The sequence below is a fragment of the Aethalodelphis obliquidens genome, unplaced genomic scaffold (genome assembly GCF_003676395.1).
Source record: "Aethalodelphis obliquidens isolate GAN/ISIS:26980383/991018 unplaced genomic scaffold, ASM367639v1 scaffold32, whole genome shotgun sequence".
Lineage (NCBI taxonomy): Eukaryota > Metazoa > Chordata > Mammalia > Artiodactyla > Delphinidae > Aethalodelphis > Aethalodelphis obliquidens.
In genome coordinates, this window is record NW_020837976.1 from 10,666,053 (window position 1) to 10,684,046 (window position 17,994).

At 39.9% G+C, this 17,994-nt stretch overlaps 1 protein-coding gene across 1 annotated transcript in view; it reads right to left on the bottom strand.

Annotated features, from left to right (window-relative positions):
• The window catches only part of KLHL14 (kelch like family member 14), a 99,120-nt gene that overhangs the window by 65,445 nt on the left and 15,681 nt on the right, over positions 1-17,994 (bottom strand). Inside the window, exon 2 of the mRNA XM_027127701.1 lies at positions 5,530-5,651. Coding sequence (XP_026983502.1) covers positions 5,530-5,651 — 122 coding nt within the window. The remainder of the gene's footprint in view (positions 1-5,529; positions 5,652-17,994) is intronic.

Genomic DNA, 17,994 nt, shown 5'->3' on the forward strand with positions numbered 1-17,994 from the left:
CCTCAGGCTCTCCTATAGATACACAAATTCATTTCAGTTTCTAGAAGGCACCAAGTCTCTCTTGCCTTTTGGCACTCCCAGTACTGGACCCTTTTATTAAAATACTTTATCACCCACCTCTTTGCATCAATAATTCCTACCCGTTTTTTCCAGCTTTACAGAAGGTCACTTTTAGGAAAGCCTCCCTAACCTCCCACGTTTAGATGAAGGGCCCTTTCTGTGCTCCCATAGCAGCCCAGCTTCCCCTGTCTATCCCTCAGTACACTCTTACTGTCATTGCTTCCTCTGGTTCTTGGAAGGAGAGATGATCACATTCTACTTTACCACCCTACACAGAGTGGGTATGCAATAACTGCTTGCTACATAAAGGAATAAGGTCTGTAGTTAAGTCTAAATTCTTCCCAGGCATTTTGAGTCATTCTGGAAGCACATAGTTGTTTTCTGAGGTTCTCCTGCAACGAGAAGTGCACTATCTACAGACCCTACCTATCTGTCTAGAAATTAAGTTAAACAATTTGTGGGTTTTGGTTCTTGGTAATAAAGATCATATGAATAGAGGAAACCTACAGGTATAAAACCCTCAATTAAGCTTACTTTTTATTTCTTTCAAAACAAATTATAAGAAATGATTGTTTTCGACTAACTTGCCTTTCCTCTCAATATAACCTCAAAGAACGGAAATGAACTGAAATCAAGAAACAGAGGACCAAGAAAAAAGTCTGATCAAAACTGTCAATGTCGGGCTTCCCTAGTGGCGCAGTGGTTGAGAGTCCGCCTGCCGATGCAGGGGACACGGGTTTGCGCTCCGGTCGGGGGAGATCCCACATGCCGCGGAGCGGCTGGGCCCGTGAGCCATGGCCGCTGAGCCTGCGCGTCCGGAGCCTGTGCTCCGCAACGGGAGAGGCCACAACAGTGAGAGGCCCGCGTACCGCAAAAAAAAAAAACCAAACAAACAAACAAAAAAAAAAAAACTGTCAATGTGCAGGTTTATTATTCCCTGAATAACCAGCAATTAAACCATTCTCCATTGCTCGATTATCAGATAAACATCCAATCTATATTTATCTTTTGGAACTGAAGTTCAATGTCTTAGATAAGATGTGTTTTCTCAGTAGTCTTTCTTCAACATTTATGGAAAGTATATTTTTTTTAAAAAAATGAAGAGTCCACCAGCCTCTGATCTTTGTGACTCTCCTAAAAGAAATCGATGATGCCCAGTCCCGGGACCGTTCCTGTGTGGTGGATGGGATCAAGTTCACGGTCCTCCATGAACCAGAGAAGACAACCCAGGAAACCTCTGCACAATGGTTTCTTTTATTTTCTACGAATGAAAAAATCCAAGTCCCCAAATCCTTGCACTACCAAGCAAAGAACAGAATTGTAAATTGAAAGGAAGAGGAAAAAAGGCATTTCCCCCTCCCTCTAATGAATGGAACTGCAAGTGGCCAAAAGAAGGAACACACCTTTCTAACCTAGCTCTTCTAGTTTTTATTCTAACCTTATTAAAGGGAACTCCTCAGCAGCACATGGAGAGATAAATCTATATTTTGAAATCCTTTTTCCTGGTATTGCTCACAGAAAACAATAAGAAGCATCTAATAAGTAGAATCTCTTATCTGAAATGTAGGTAAAAGGAAGTCAGTTTCCGGGAAACACGTGGTCAGTGGGGAACCCAAATAGAATAGACAGCCCCTCTGTACTGTCTCCTGGGAAGGAAGGTAAGCTGCTTCCACACGAGGACTTCATAAAAACTTTGATGTGTCAGTCATATGCTATGAAAGTACATAGTAGCCATGGGAACTGTTTTGTTTGATCTTTAAACGAAGGATTTAGGACCTGCAAAGTGCAAGCGGCATGCTTTTTGCATTGGCCATTTTAGTATTCATGTCTCCTGTACTGCTTCCTAATAGGTTAAGAATGAAATGGAAGACTGCGTGCAGGAGTGAGAAATGCAAGAAAAGCAGTACTGTAAAATAAAAATGAACAAAAGTGCATTTCAACTTCCCTTTCATTATTAACAGTCAAGAGAACAACGCCAACACTTAACATTTCACATTTACAAAAGGACCTACCGTCATTTTTACAGGGTATTTCTCAGTACTTTGCTGATAGAGGCTGGGGAATCTGTTACTATTCTTAATATTAATTCTATAATGTTAAATAAGTGATTTTTTTTCCAAAGAGGAGGATAAAAATGAAGGTTGTGTTAGTATGTTACTAAGTCTTTTCAGTGAAAATAATCATCCCCTTTGCTGTCTGGGTAGACCAAGCCACTGGTTAGCTGACTGTTGAATTCTGTTTTCTTTATGTTAGGTAGAATCATTTTTTCACTTCCACTCACCTCCACTCCATTCAATTTCTTGTTATTTGTGGACCCCTTATATAGTGTTTCTAAAACATAAATAACATAACAGAATAAGAGCTAAAGAAAATTATGACTGACTTTCCTTTTAATTCTTCTTGGTTTTATTACATGTGTAAGTGGTGTGACACCCATAAGTGGGCAGCTGTGCTCCTGCCCGTGGATGGCACCCTTCTAAAAGCAGCACGTCTGTGAGACAGGCTGGAAAATATTTGCTCAAGCCAAGTGGGTAAAGGATTCTAAGATTCAGAGGCTCTAGCTCATCTCAGGTTTTCGGTTTTTGCTGGTTAGCTTATTTGTTAGTTTTTATGGAGAGAGTCATTCAGTAAATGAGCAGACGCCACACCAGAAACTGTCTGCTAGCATTAATTGTCATCCTCAACTCCCTGCCAATCAGCTTGGCAGTTCTTTGGGGTCAAAAAAAAAAAAAAAAAATGACCGTGGAAAGCTCTGCAATCCCTAATGTTTCATTGGATTTGGAGAGAATTTGGATACTTTCTTATTCCAATAAGAAACATTTCTTCATTTATTATTAGATGGGCTAAAGAGTGTGGAAATTGATCAGTTACCGGACTTATTTATTCAGTTTAGCCAAATAAGATGCCTTAATTAAAAAATACAAACCAGCAGCAGAAATCATCCAAATAAACTGTCTATATTTCTCCAATAAACCTAAAAAATATGCTTTCACTCGGGACCATGTAGTCACAGCCCAGCAAGTAATAAACTCTATTTTTTAAAGTACAAGCCAAGTGAAATGAAGAGTACAAGTAGAGTAGACATTTATTTCAAAGCTGTGAGCTGCCTGAGTACAGAAAAACGATTCAAGATCTTTGCAAATGTTCCCATTATTTGAACTTTTCTATACATTAATGTCTTTATTTCCTTCCATTTCAAATCTGATGAATGGAGTCAACAGAAACCCATCTATCTTTACTTCTTAGTCTGCAGATGACTACATTCAACATATAAAAACTAGAGAAAGTGGTCTCCCTACTGAAGCAGTGGGTCTTTGTGTTGTGTCTGTTAAAATGTAATTTGTCTCCCCTCTTCCTGGAGAGCTTGAGTTGACTGAGGCTTCCAAGGTATAAAGGTACATACAGTTCTTACGCTAATATTGGTAACAGTGTTACAACAATAGCAATAGTATCTGCAATTCACTGAGTTCCTGCTATGTGCTAGATGATTTACAAACACAATTTTATTTTAAAAATACTCAAAGGATGCTGTAGAATGAAGAAACCATGACTCAGGACATGTATATGACTTGCTCAAGGTCACAGATGTGGGGTCGAACCCAGGTCTGACCGACTCAACTTCATGCTTTCTTACTACATCTTGCTAAGGAAAGAGTTACATCAGGCAATATGAAAAATTGAAGTAGGGTGACCCTATGTTCCAGTCTATACCCGTTGCCCCAGCATAATTAACAGATCCCCATTTCATGCTCTAAAGTCTCCTAGGTTGAACAATAAATTAGATGATCACCCTGTCTCTGAACAAGGCTTGAATTGAGCCTAAGACTTTTCTTAGGTATTGTTCATAATGCTTTAATTAATCTTTTTGCCTTTAACGTAGGGCTTCAAACCACTAGAAAATTGGACCTTGCCTGATGTATTTGGGAGAAGAGATGGATTTGTGAGTGAATATCATTTATCGCTTGGGTGTAATATCTCCCTGCCCCTTGGCCTCTGTTCCTCTGTCATCTCCCATCAAGAATCTCTTGTTCTTCCTCTTTCCTCTCTCCTCCTCCCCGTATCCATGTCTACTTCTGTGTAGGCTTTCTCTATTGATCAAGTGTCAGAAAATTGATTCTTTGGTTTTACTTTAGCTTGAGTTTCTGACGAATCTTGAAAATACAGCTTGCTCAACTCATTCAGATGTTTAAACCACTATGAACGGTATTTTTGTCAAAAAGAGAATGAAAATCATTTGAAGGCATCTCTAACTTATTTTTCTTCCTTCCTAATCTGGCTTCTACTCTCCGTCACTTTGTTACTACAACCAGAGTGTATAGGCGTCCAGGGAGCTTTCTCATTGCAGTTCCTGGACGACGCTACTGCAGGTTTCGCTGGGGTAAGCCAGCTCCAAAATGTATTATTTCAAGCACCACCTCACATGTCTTTGCTCCTTTCCTGCATTTATGGGCAAACTGTTGTCCTGTTTGTGTTATTTTAAAGGGCTTTCAGTAAGAGGAGAGGAAATGACTTTTTAAAAAATCTGCTAAAATATATAACTGCTTAAAAGACACATGCAATAAGAAAATCTAACTTTCACTTTTGTCGGTTTTAAATGTATGGCTTTGATTTATGGATCAAAATTGCTCTCTTATTATTTTATCTATACAGCTCTGGGCAATTTTGACAGTTAAAATTTAGTTTTATTGACCAGTGCAGCCACGGTGTCCACAAGGGGACCGGTGCACACAGTCCCCTGCACTCAAGAAACGATGATTTTTGATTCCATGACTGAGTCAGATTGGGAATCATAACCGATGTAACCGTAAGTTCCAAATCTCAGTGCCCAAGGCAAGAGGTTTGCTCTAAAACACAATCACCCTTTAAGGAGGGGAGGAGAAGAATCTTGGGTGGAAGTTTCAAGCACAATTTAATGCAGCAGGGAGAGGTCCTGGGTATATCTGTCCATCTGAACAGTGGAGCAATGGAAGGGGATGGTTCTCTAAAGACCCGGGGCCACAGATTAAAGGTTAATGAGGAAAGATGCCTAAAAAGCAAAATGAACATTAGTTACAGGGACAATGAACATTAGTTACAGAGACAATGAACTAAACAATCATTTTGACATGAGAAAACTTACTAGGGCTATTAACCAAGCTTTCCCTTTTCCAAGAGCAAAACCATAATGGAAGAATTTCTTTTGGAAGATCTCGGTCTTCCCTCCCCCTCTGTGGCAACACACACAGAAACACCAACTCACGTGCACTGATTTTAGGCCACTTTTAATTTAGGCCTCTTCCACTACCAAATCGGCCACTCTGCAATGTTAATTTAGTCTTTGACTTTAAATCCCCTGTGATACATAAACACACCTCCAACGGGTAACAAATCGATAAAATGTCTAATTTGATTAACCATGTTTTCAAATTCATCAAGATAGCTCTAACCTGAAATAAGTAGGTGGGTAAGTAAATAAAGAAAGGCACTCACTTGTGAGGATTTTCCACGTCTTCTTTTCATCATCATAGTACTGAACCAAATTGCTGGGGAGCCGGTCCGGCCCAGGAGGCAATCCACCAACCAACAACAGCATTTTCTTGTTAGAGCGAATTCTTCACCCAAAACAAAAGAGGAGATGAATAACCACATTATTGTAGAGCCTCTTTAGTGGCAACAAAATCATAACCATCAAAAGAATGTTCCCTGCTTGCAGATTTCTATTTCATTTTTTTCCTGTTTCTTCTCCCATTCATATCTCAACAATTTTTTTGAACCAAGCAGAAAAATGATCAGAAGCACGGCATATCCCCATACTCAAGGAATAATAAGCTCCTTTTATGCAATTTGTTAGAGGTTCATTCTAGAACGACCTTTTTCTTATATTATCCCTTTAAATCATCACTCTTTACAGCTGAGTACACATGAAATGCTCTGGAGTTGTACTAAGGTTAAGCATTAAAGTTGCATGTCAAAAATCGTATTAGTCAAAATCATTATTATAAACCATTCTCCACTCAAAGAACCTTGAAAAAATTAAGGTTATGCAGAGACTTTGTCAGCCAACTCTTTAATCACCCAGCGAACTTCAAATACCAGTTTGGTACAATTAGCACAGGGCTAGCTGGGGTGGGTTCACCAGCACGAACAGGACTTTTTGTTGAATTTAGCTGAGACTTCCACCTTCATCCTCTTCCCAGCCCCTCCCCTCCCTCCCCCCATCCCAGGGCACCAGGGGCGACACAGCAGCACCAATCGGTAAAAATGAGACTGTGAGGTTGTTTTGAGCCTCCCCAGAGTGGAGTCCTGCCAACGCTTGCCACTGATCCAGCGGCATGAACTTGCTCAGCTGTGCAAAGTCACTCTAATTCCTTCCCTCTGTTTTTCTACCTTCTCCCCCCAGGGGGCAACCACTGAAAGGAGTGACTACCCACCCATCAAGAGCTAGCAATTCGCTGCTATTAAGCGTGACTGTGATTCCCAGTCTGCCCGGCAGTTCCTGAGAACAGGCCTGCAACGTCTCATATGCAGTAAAAGCTGTAAGACGCACCCTGGCCGGCACACTCGACCTGATGGATGTATGACCCTCGGGAACAGTAATGGCTTGAGCTCACTTGCGATTGGACGGAGGAGGGGAGACCCAGCCCCCCACAAGGGTCCTGCTGATTTAACGGTTGCTTTACATATAATTGAAACTTTCGTTCACCTGAAAGGCTGAAGGTGGTGGTGGAAGAAACGAAACAACCATGATTGAAGGAAGAAGTCAGTAAATGTAAAAGGGTTCCTCTTAAATATGCTCACCACCCACAGCGTGGCTCCGAATCTATTATTACATATTCAGCCTGGTCGTTCTGATTCAAGGACGCTTGGCGAAGTACGCCCTAGTGGAGAAGCACTGTTCGTTGGTTAAGAACCTAACACTCGGAGAGTTAACTGAATACAGTTAATGACATTTTCATGGGAAGGAAGGGAACAAGAGAATTCCTTTAATGAAACTCTGGTGCTATAGAATGCCTCGTATATGCCTCAGCAGAAAAAAATACCTTCTGGAAAACCTCCTATCAGGGACTCATGCATAGGGGGAGCTGTACTTGTAGAAGAATGTTCAATGTGATATCAGCTTGCAATATTAATTTTGCCACAAACAAAAAAGCTCGACTTCTTTGAAGCTGAACTACTTTGGAACTGTACCCTTATGCCTTATAGATCAGTAGTTGGGAAACAAAAACAATACAATGGCAAAGAGCTCCATATTTTGAGGATGTCAACGATTGGGGTGGTTTGTTCACAGGGGTTAAGAAAATTCAGTGCAGTAAGTACCTCTCTTTTATTCGCAAACAATACATAATTCATGCGCCATATAATCTCCTAAATGCCTGGTTACAGGACTAATATAAGACAATTTTTTCCTGTAGGTTTAGCTCAAATAATCAACCACTCTGTGAGTATAAGTTAAGATGAAAGCCTCTGTATTTTGAGATGGCTGTCAGTTTCCACGTGTAGACAGACCTGTTCAACGGGAAGTCACGATTGGCTGTCGTGATTTGACACTGTATGTGCTCTAGACTGAAGGTGGGGAAAGATGGACCGTATCTACCGGTTAGACATAGAGGCAAGGACTCATTGGAATGGTGGTATGACCAAAGCAATGTAATTAAATCTTTGTTTTAATATTTAAATTAATGTACTGCTTTTAAAATGTGTTTCATGAGTGACAAAGGGAGATAAACTCATGGCTCAAATATGTTTGTAAGGGCGTTTCATTCATTGATAAGGCTAGTTTCCCTGGACCAATCCCATTGGTGATTTTCACCACCTCCTTAGATGGACCATCTCTGCAGATGGGGAGCAGATTGAGAGTCTTTGTGCCCAAAGAGCCAGTCATTGCCATCTGTCCCCTAAGAACTGGACTGAGATTACCGATAAATAAACCACTGATCAAATGGCAAATGGTAACAACTTCCACCCTGCCAGCAAAGACACTGTTTAAAGGCTAGCTGGCATAGCAGCTCTGAGAGACTTCACATCAACTAGGACAAGTCTCTAAACCACCCAGCCCTCCTGAAGAATTACATGGAAGTAAAGGAAACCCCAGCTCCCCTCATTGGCTGTGTGTTTTCTGTAAAGCCACAGTTCTCCTAGTAGTTCATTACATTTGGCCTTCTTAGTGAGTGAAGACACATTCTAAAGCTTTTGCGCTATTATATTTATATCATCATTCATTCAATTTATGGCTTTCTTCCTTGCAGTATTTTGTTTCTAGGGTTTAGTGTTACTCAATGTTCCAACCCGGTATTAATATTATTTAATTCTAAATAAAGCTTAAAACGCTACCTTGTGAAGGTGAAGCACATAGAAAGCAAAAACAGGATAAAGCATGTGAGAAGTAGCATAGTACAGAAGAAAGAACACATAAAATAACAAAACACATTTAAGTGGTTTTCTCACCATTTTCTCCATTGACTCCCAAAACAGCCCTACGTCATAGGTATAGTTCCATTTTACAGGAAAGTGAGAAAGTTCTTAGAGTCAAATAAAGTGGCAGAAACAGTGTTCAGACCTAGCCCTTCTAACTCTACCAGGTCCATGATCTTTTTAAAATTCAAATTTATTTAAAAAATTTTAATTTTACCGTAAATTCTGGTTAAGACCCAGGTGACCTGGCTTCTAGGGCTGATTTTGCTATTCAGCAGAGTGACTTGGTATAAGTTACTTGGCTTCTTGGAGCCTATGTTTTCTCATCTTTAAATGGAGGAGTAATATCTGATCTGCATCTTCAAAGGATTGTCGTGAGAATGATGTAAAAGAATGAGGTGAAAAGTTCTATGTAAACTCTAAGGTAAATTATTATTAATTTATCTTTAGTACTGACAATACAATGTGGGCTTTATTTCATTATGCCAAACCTGATTAGTTAAAAAAGAAAAGTAGTATTTTTCATAGAGATACTTGCTGAGTTCATATATATAAATACAAGTTAATTAAGAGGGTTTCACTACCTAGCTGTTATCTTATAATTGTATGTTCTTAGAAAATTATCATTTTAATTATATTGGCTATCTTGAGCCTTGTTATAAGAAAGTATACATCAGACATCACATAAAACTGTGAACATTTCTGGATCCAAATAAGGAGACCTAATGGAGATTACTCTGCATTTCTTATTTCTTAAGAATAAAACAAATGAGAAAAACCAGCACATATTTTACTTTGATATAAATGCAATGTCAACTATTCAATTACTCCTAGAAACTAATACACGTGAATAATTCCTGTGGAAAAGCTTCCATTCTTTTTACAGTGTGCAATTATAATCGTGACAATGACAATAATGACAGATAATAATGAATGCATATTGGATATTGAAACCTCTGATTATCATGCCATTTATTTGATGTGTGTGAACTTCAATTTGAAAACGCCATGAAAAAAGATACCTTGTGAACTAGAAAAGTAAAATTAGAAGAATCTGAATTAACTTGCTGAAGGGGGTTTCAATTATTCTCTTCTAAACAATTCCAGTGGAGCCTTACAGGTTTAATTTTAGATTAGGCAAAATCTACAATATTGCAATAATTAGAGTTCCTTCATATGGCAACATAGTATAATTTTTAGAAGCTCTTTACACAGGAAGCCAATTTAGCCAGAATTAATCTGTTCTCTTTAAGTCTGTTAATGTTTTACAAATACTCCTTTTTACTCCTCATCTTAGCACCACTTAGACCAAAGTAATATATTTAAGAGTTAAGTAATTAGAGAAAGTTAAAGAGCTGAGTATGTCGTGATTAATAATATTATTTAGATGCCTTTGGGTCCCTAGATTCTTGCAAAGAAAAATATAAGGTTAAAAAGGCGATGGAATTTGAAGGTCTCCTTTGTTCCAGCTCAGTAATTGCCCAACATTTACCATGTGTCACATTTGTGCATGTGTGTGCGTGTGTATGCGTGTGCGCTCGCGCGCATAGGTACTTTGGTTCCAGGGATGAATGATTGAAGGATAACCTAAAACCTCCTGGTGTAAACAAATTTTTCATCGTACTGGTGTTATAAGTATGGTAAAGTCTCATTTATTTATATTTCAGTGATTTGGAACTTCAATAATTGGGAAACAGGCCAGATAAAGTTTTCCTTCCCAGGATACATATAAAAATTTTTTATTAACTAGATTGCAAGAAGCGTTTTAACCAATTTAAGAAATCAGCTGGTCTGCTGGCACCTTAGAGCCACCCGTGTACATTTAGGCTAAGTTCATTTTGCAGATAACAAATCATTATTTATTTATGAAAGAAAATGTTCTGCAATATTCTTAAGAATCATTAAGTCAGAGAGTTAGAAGAGAACTTTGAGGTCATCTCGTTCAGGGATTTCCAAGTCTGGCAAGTCATCAAGGTCATCTGAGGGGATTAAAAAATTAAGATTCTTGAGATAGATTCTTAGGTCCTAATTCCTGGAGATTATGATTCAGTGGGATGAAGCCTTAAAAATCGATAATGTTTCTCAGTTTTCTGGTTGATTCTGACACACAGCCAGACTTGAGGCCACTGATTTGGTCCAGTTCTCTACATAATGTAGAAATCCTTTCAATCGTTTTTTTTTTATGTAAGTATTCTTATTAATTTGGAAATTTATAATGAAATGGACCTTAGTTTTTCAAATGCACTCTGTTGTGGAAAGTTGTTGGACAGTTGTGTTAGATTGATTTTTTTCTCCTTATGCTGAGCTGAGAATCTGCCAAAGTCTTTCAGAGAAAAAGAGCAAGGTGCTGTCATGGCAGCACCTCCGATAACGGCAGAGAGTTGCTATATGTCTTCTCTTTAGCATGTTGAAAATGTCCATTTCTTTCTGAAAAAATTTCCATTTTCCTTATTAAAAATGTACTCAATGTACCTTATTAGAACTGTACACAATATAACAAATATGATATTGATATGTGATGTGATGTATCTTTTTAAGGCTTTTTAAAAATCACAATGGTCTTTCAGCTGTCACAATGCAGTGCTGGTTCCAGCTGACTACAAATACAGATTGTTTTTAAAAAAACCAACCCAGGTTGTCAAGTCAGGCTTTTCCCTATCCTATCTTTCTTCTAGTTAAGTATTTTAAATATCAATGCATTACCCTTTTTAAATGCTTTTATACCCTCTACTGATTGAGACACTTTGTTTCAATTAATTTATCATTTAGCAATTATTAATTGAGTTTCTACTATGTTCCAGTTTCTACTATGTTCTAAACACTAAAGGTCATGGTGCGAATAAGAGGAATAAATTCCCTGTTCTTCGTGGCAGTTACTTCCATTCTAGTGGGGACATCTATTGGAAATATCACAATTCTCCAAGCAGGACAGCCTGGTTGTTAAGAGTGTAGGTCTCACAATTGGGGTGAGACTTTTGGCTTCAGCTGTTCTGAGATGAGTGACCTTGGGCTAGCTTCTTTGTCCTCTTGAATCTCGTGTGTAAAACTGGGATAAGAATAGACCTAAGGCATAGGTTTGTTTAATCTTCAGGCTTAAAAAAAATATATGCAAAGCATTTACAATGGTGCTAATTAAATGCTATCACCATCCTCCTCTCATCGCCATCATCGTCAGTATAGCTATTCCTTTGTGTAATCTGCAGGTTTGATAAGCGAGTAGCCCATGTCCCCATCCAAATTGTATCACTTAGAAGCAATAGCATCACATTTCCATGGTTTAGATATTTTAGTCATCCCAACTCATTCTCTCTGAAATGATACATAAATACTGGGATTTTTACTCTGTAATTCCCCATATATGGTCTTCAGAGGTGTATCGCCATTTTTTTTTTTAAACAAAAATGTAATGGAAAAACTAAGCAGTTTCGAAGGGGCAATGTAAATGGGGGTAGATAATAATTATTCCATCTTTTAAAGGCCAAGTTAATTTTAATTTAAGAATCAGCCAGACCTGGACTGAAGTTCTCTTTTTACCACTTCATACGTTTATATACTTGGGCTGGTATTCAACCTCTTGAAGCCTCAGTTGCCTCATCTGTAAAGTGGGAATGTTGTGAGGGTTAAATGAAGTCATTTAAGCATAATTTGGAAAAGAAATGGCTGCAACTCGTAAACAAAATCACCTCCTAGAGCTAGTCTCTTCAACCAACGAAGGGCACTTTGTGCTGCTGTTGCCTTTAAAGATGAATGTCTCTGCACCGTGAGGGGAGACAAAAACTGATGCTCCCAGGACTTCCCTGGTGGTGCAGTGGTTAAGAATCCATCTACCAATGCAGGGGACACGGGTTCAAGCCCTGGCCCGGGAAGATCCCACATGTCGCGGAGCAACTAAGCCCGTGCGCCACAACTACTGAGCCTTCGCTCTAGAACCCTCAAGCCACAACTACTGAAGCCTGCATGCCTAGAGCCTGTGCTCCGCGACAAGAGAAGCCACCACAATGAGAAGCCCGCTCACCACAGCGAAGAGTAGCCCCCGCTCGCCGCAACTAGAGAAAGCCCAAGCCCAGCAAAGAAGACCAAACGCAGCCAAAAATAGATAAATAAAAAATAAATAAATGTATAAAAACAAACAACAACAAAAAAAACTGATGCTCCCAACATGACCCAGTAGGGAGAGGCTGGAGAAGACTGGAAGAAGTTATGCCTCTTTCCCACGACTTTCCAACTTCAGTGAACTTTGCTAACCCTATGATGGCTTAGCATTTTATACAAGCGGCGAGTGAACGGGCAATTTCACATCTGGTGGTACAGCAGTGGTGTTTGGTAGTGATCCAGAGGCAGGGAAATTCGGGAAGATGTAAAGCCCTGGGGATTCACAGAGACAAAGGTTTTGGATTTCCACAGGCCTTTGGATTGAAGGGGTTTGCAACAATTTTACCAGATCTTTACCAGAACTGAAAAGCCACCAGCTGACATCTGAGTTGCATATGGAAAATATGTATGTAGTTCCCATAGTAATCAATCGATAAATGACAATATTATTATGCATAATTATTAAGCTTACAAAGCACTCACTTGAACATCCATCTTTGGAATTTTGGCAGTTTCTTTTATTGTTTAGAAGCCTTTTCAGGTACCAGAGGTGCACCGTTTATAAACAGTCAGAATATTTACTGCACAAGCAAGTTTAACAAAAATATAAAGCCACTGGGCTTCCTACAATGGCATTGGTCTAGATCTCATTCATAAATTCAACCCACTCATTCTTGGCTGCCATCTCTTTCTGTTAAGGAAGTCCCCAAACCTTATGATATCCAACTCTCCCAGTTGCATGGTAATCTTGACGCTTCTCTCAGTTTCCTGCTATAGTCAACGTTGTACCAAATCCTACGGATTCTAGAGCTGTAACATGTACACACGGCTATATTTAAAATGGATAATCAACAAGGACCTACTGTATAGCACAGGGAACTCTGCTCAGTATTCTGTAACAACCTAATTGGGAAAAGAATTTGAAAAAGAATAGATACATGTATATGTATAACTGAATCGCTCTGTTGTACACCTGAACCTAACACAACATTGTTAATCAACTATACTCCAATATAAAGAATATATATCTCTTCATTTCAACCGAACTGCCAGTAGCCTGATTCAGCTAGGTTGACTTTCTCTTGAGTGGTTGTAATAGTGATGTCCCTGCTTTGTGAGCTTCTGCTCCCATCTAATTTACCCTACATGCTTTGTCAAATGAATTTCAGCAAAGCCTGACATTAATGATCGATTACTTCGGTCCTCTTTCTATAAACTATCAAAGAATTCCCCATTACTTATCCTCTATAAAATGCACATATCCTCTACATTATAGCCTCCCTTTTCTCTCTTTGTCTCTGTCTCTGTCTCTCTCAAACACACTCTCTCTCTTTCTCTGTCATAGGTAATTGCCTTGCTTGAGATTCTTTTCACGGATAAAACAGTTTCTGAGTTAAGATCTGAAAAACTTGAAAGAGGAATTTCAGATGGAAACTGCTTAGACCATGGGGGAAAAGTAAACAGAGAAAGATCCCAAATCAGTAGCCAGGAGGAGACTTTCCAGATCAGCTAGCCTTCCCTAAACTTCCAGCTAGAAGGGTACCCAAAAGTCGCCAGAGGAGAGCTGCTACCCCTTTCTTAAATTTTTCCAGAGAAGTAAACTCCCTGGAGAACTTGTTCCAGCTGATTTGCTGTTGTATTTAGGTTTTTTTTTTTTTTATCATAGCTGTTCTTGGTAATTACACAGCAGCTTTCATCAGAAGAGCCTTTAAATAGACCTGGTAATGCCTCTCTGAGGTAGGTAAACATAAAGTATCATTATCCCCATTTAACAGATGAAAGAATAGAGGAAAAAGGGTTTGGGCACCTTTTCCAGTGCCTCAGGATGGGTTTTATTTCTTCCATTTCACAGAGGAAATGTCTCTAGGGCTTTCGTACACAACCCTTCTGTGATTCTCAGGAACGGCTGAAAATGTCTTTGCTTCCATCTTCTGACACTTTATCTCCCGCCAGGAGTCTGGCTGCGTGGTAACTGGAGAACGGTCAGTCATATACAGTATTTAGTTTTCCTAAAATGGAAGTAACTTTATGATTCGTTTGATCATAAAGACAACACAAGCTCACTGAGAAAAATTCTAAGTATAGTTAAACACAAAAAGGACTTAGTACTACATAGGTACTCAGTAAATGCTTGTTGTAGGAATGAAGAAATGATGAATAAAAGAACGAACTGGTGAAAAGAGTCAAAGTCATTTGCAATCCCACTAATCCAGATATATGTCATTACAGATTCTTATCATCCTTTTTTTTTTCCTCATCTGCTTTAAGGTCTAGTCAGTGGGTGTGGTGATGGGGGTGTCAAAAGGCAAAAGGGAAAGAGGAAAAGCCATGTTTCTGAACCAAACTGTGGAAGAGTCAGAGGGTGACATTGGAGAACAGACAGTCTTGTTGATTAACCCCCAAATCTAACCTGCTACCTAGGATCAGTGTTGTCCCCCAGAATGGGGGCTACCCACGATAGAGGGAAGTTTACCCAATTTCAGTTATTAGCACAATACAGGGCTTTAATGATCTTTGCCATATCCGTATATTATTTACTTAATATTTTATTTAAAACTGATCACTTTAAAATGCTTAATCCCTAGTCTGTTCTAGTCTTTCCCAATGGCGGCTGCCCTTTAGAACCACCTGGGAGAGCTTTTATAAACTATTTAGGGTCGGGGTGCCTCTCAGAGATTCTGATTTCATGATCTACTGTGGGACCCAGCATCGGTGTCTTTTAAAAATCTTTTTAAGCTTTCTGTGTGGTTCTAATATACAACCGGTATTGAGAATCATTGTTCTAGCAATTATATTTATGAATCACGGACTTCATGGGTTAACTCTGTTTTACCTCTAACACATGTTAAAATATAGTAATACCTAACGATTAAAATAAATTTAAAAATGGTTTCTCGTGTACCATCTGAAATGGTCTCACATTCTACCAGTGGCAGGTAAACCATAGCTGAGGACACACTAGAGTACATGGAAGAAACCAGGACTTTAAAATCTTGAACCCTCGTCACATTCTGAAAACCTGTGACTCTGAAAACCTAGTCACATTCCAACTTGGCCCCTTCTTATAGGTTTGACCATGAGAAGCTCAACATGTTGAATGACTGGAGCTTTGCATGTTACAATTGTAATGAACCATCTTCCCACTCCTTCACTTCTCACCCCAGCCCCCGTAGCACACTAGGACATTCTTCCACAATTATTCACTGACACGTACTGAACTCAGAATGTCACCGGTTCCTCCAGCATGCAGGTGGGGGTAGTTTACTGATGTTTTTGCCACATTTCTCTGGACACCAAAGCTGTAGACTGATTCATGATGGCAGAGGCAGATATGACAGAAGTGTCTTAAGGTCCTCATCTGAATCCATGAAATGTAAGACTCCCCAAGGCTTAGTTCATAAGCCAGAATGGGTCTATCTTTATACTGTACATAGCATTTCACACTTCACTCCTTGTCCTTTGCTTCATGAGGAAAAATGGCTTCCAGCCAACTTTATACTCACTGCATTTCCACCCGCCCCCAACCTCCTAGATGAAAGCTTCCTTTGGTAACTAGAAGTAGTTGCATATCTTCTTTGCTTGATTACCTATATAATCTCTAATTCGAATACCTAGTACATAGTGACTTTCTGAGGAGCATGAATTGCAATGGGAATAGCATCTCATTAATCCTCCCTATTCCTGGGAGGAAGTTGTGTGGCAAGTATGATCTCTTCGACTAATCCTCCTGCCTCCAAGTGGGACTCGGGGTCTCCCTACTCACTAAAACAGATGCCACCCAACACGCTGGCAGGGACACCAATGTTTGTGTCATAGGAAAAAACTCCAGAGAGAAGTGGTTCTGTGCAGCCTGTCACCAAGGAGCTATTCAAGCTCTGTGTAGCCTAGTGATGAAAAGCGATAAAGCATCACTCTCACGCCAGTGATGGACTCCTAAGTAATGCCTGCATTTAAACCCCTAATAAAGGCCAATTATTAGACTACGCTGCCTCTTGAGAACCAATCTCATTAGAGACTTCTCTCTCTCTCCCTCCCATCTGGCCGCCTTTCTGAAGAGAAAAGAGTGACTTCCTGACCTGAGGAAATGTTGGTACCTGCTGCACAAGACAAAGTGCAGAAAGACACAAGATCACATGATGACGCTGAAAATCCAAGTTCAGGATGTTACATACCTCCCACTGAAATTACTTGTATCTGACAGTTCCAGACCTAACAGTAAAAATGAATCTTTAACAAAATCACGCTCCCCAAATAGAAGTTCAGCCATTCAGGATGAGGGGACGATGGCCTGACTGACACCTCATGGGTCTAGAGACTGATTTTATCCATTCCTCTAACTCCAGGGAAAGATTTCTCATGGGGAAAGTAGCAAGCTCGTACTTACAGGAGTAAGTAAGTACTTACAGGAGTAACAGGAGCCAGCCTCCCACCAGGCAGGCTGTTGCCAGTTGGAGCATCACTGCAGGAGTGGTCGTGCAGAGAGACAGGGAGCAAAGTTAGTTGGTAACTGAATGTATTACCCCATGCTTCTCTTGGAATATTCATGGCAATAAATAGGTATCCATTTTCAAGAAAAGGGAGTTGTAGCTGATACCATCTACAGGGGCCCAGAATTTATTTTTAGGGGAAGAATAATGTTATGAAATCATCCTGGGATTAAGATAAATGAAAGTTATCCTTATTTTGGGGTAGAGAAGCCGTGAGGGACTGAGGCAGGCCTGGGGTGTGAGATGTGGAGACGATGAGGTGTGGCTTGTGGGATCCAGCTTAGGGGCACCCCACTGTGGTGGGTGAAATAGGAATTTCTTATCTTCCTCTTCTTTTCCTCTCCCTCCCTGTGGGGAGCCTGTTCTTTGCTGCTTCACCAACCCTGGAGGGGCTAAGTGATAAAGGAAACCCTGGCTCGAGGGATGTGCAGGATCTGGGAGGCTCTCCAACGTACCCCCAGGAAGGGGAATTTGCAGAAGCCCCTGAGGCTCACCGATCAGCCAGTCCCTGACACTGTCCTTTACAATCATCAGATCTCTGACAGGCAGAAACAAATTATTCTGGGAAAATTCACCACATTCTCTGAAGCTGAATTGTGGACTCTATACTGTGCGGCTTGAATTATCCTGAAAATTCTCTAGCATAGTAGGTACCCAAATTTCATCATCCGGAAACAAATCCCCTAGAGTCCGGTAATTCCAATAACTTTCCCTAAGACTCATTTCTCTTTTTCTCATGTCAGTGAATCTGATTTCTTTTAATTTTGCAACAAATTTTCCTTAAACTTATCTTCCAGTAAATCGCAATCAGTATTTTCTTCCATCGTCCACAGATACGTAGCAAATTGGAAAACAGAAGCATCTGTTTAGTCTTGTGATTTTCACAGTGTGGTCCCAAAATCACCCAGGAAGTTGTTAAATATGCAGGTTCCTGGGTCCACGCTCCAGATCAATCTATTTAGAA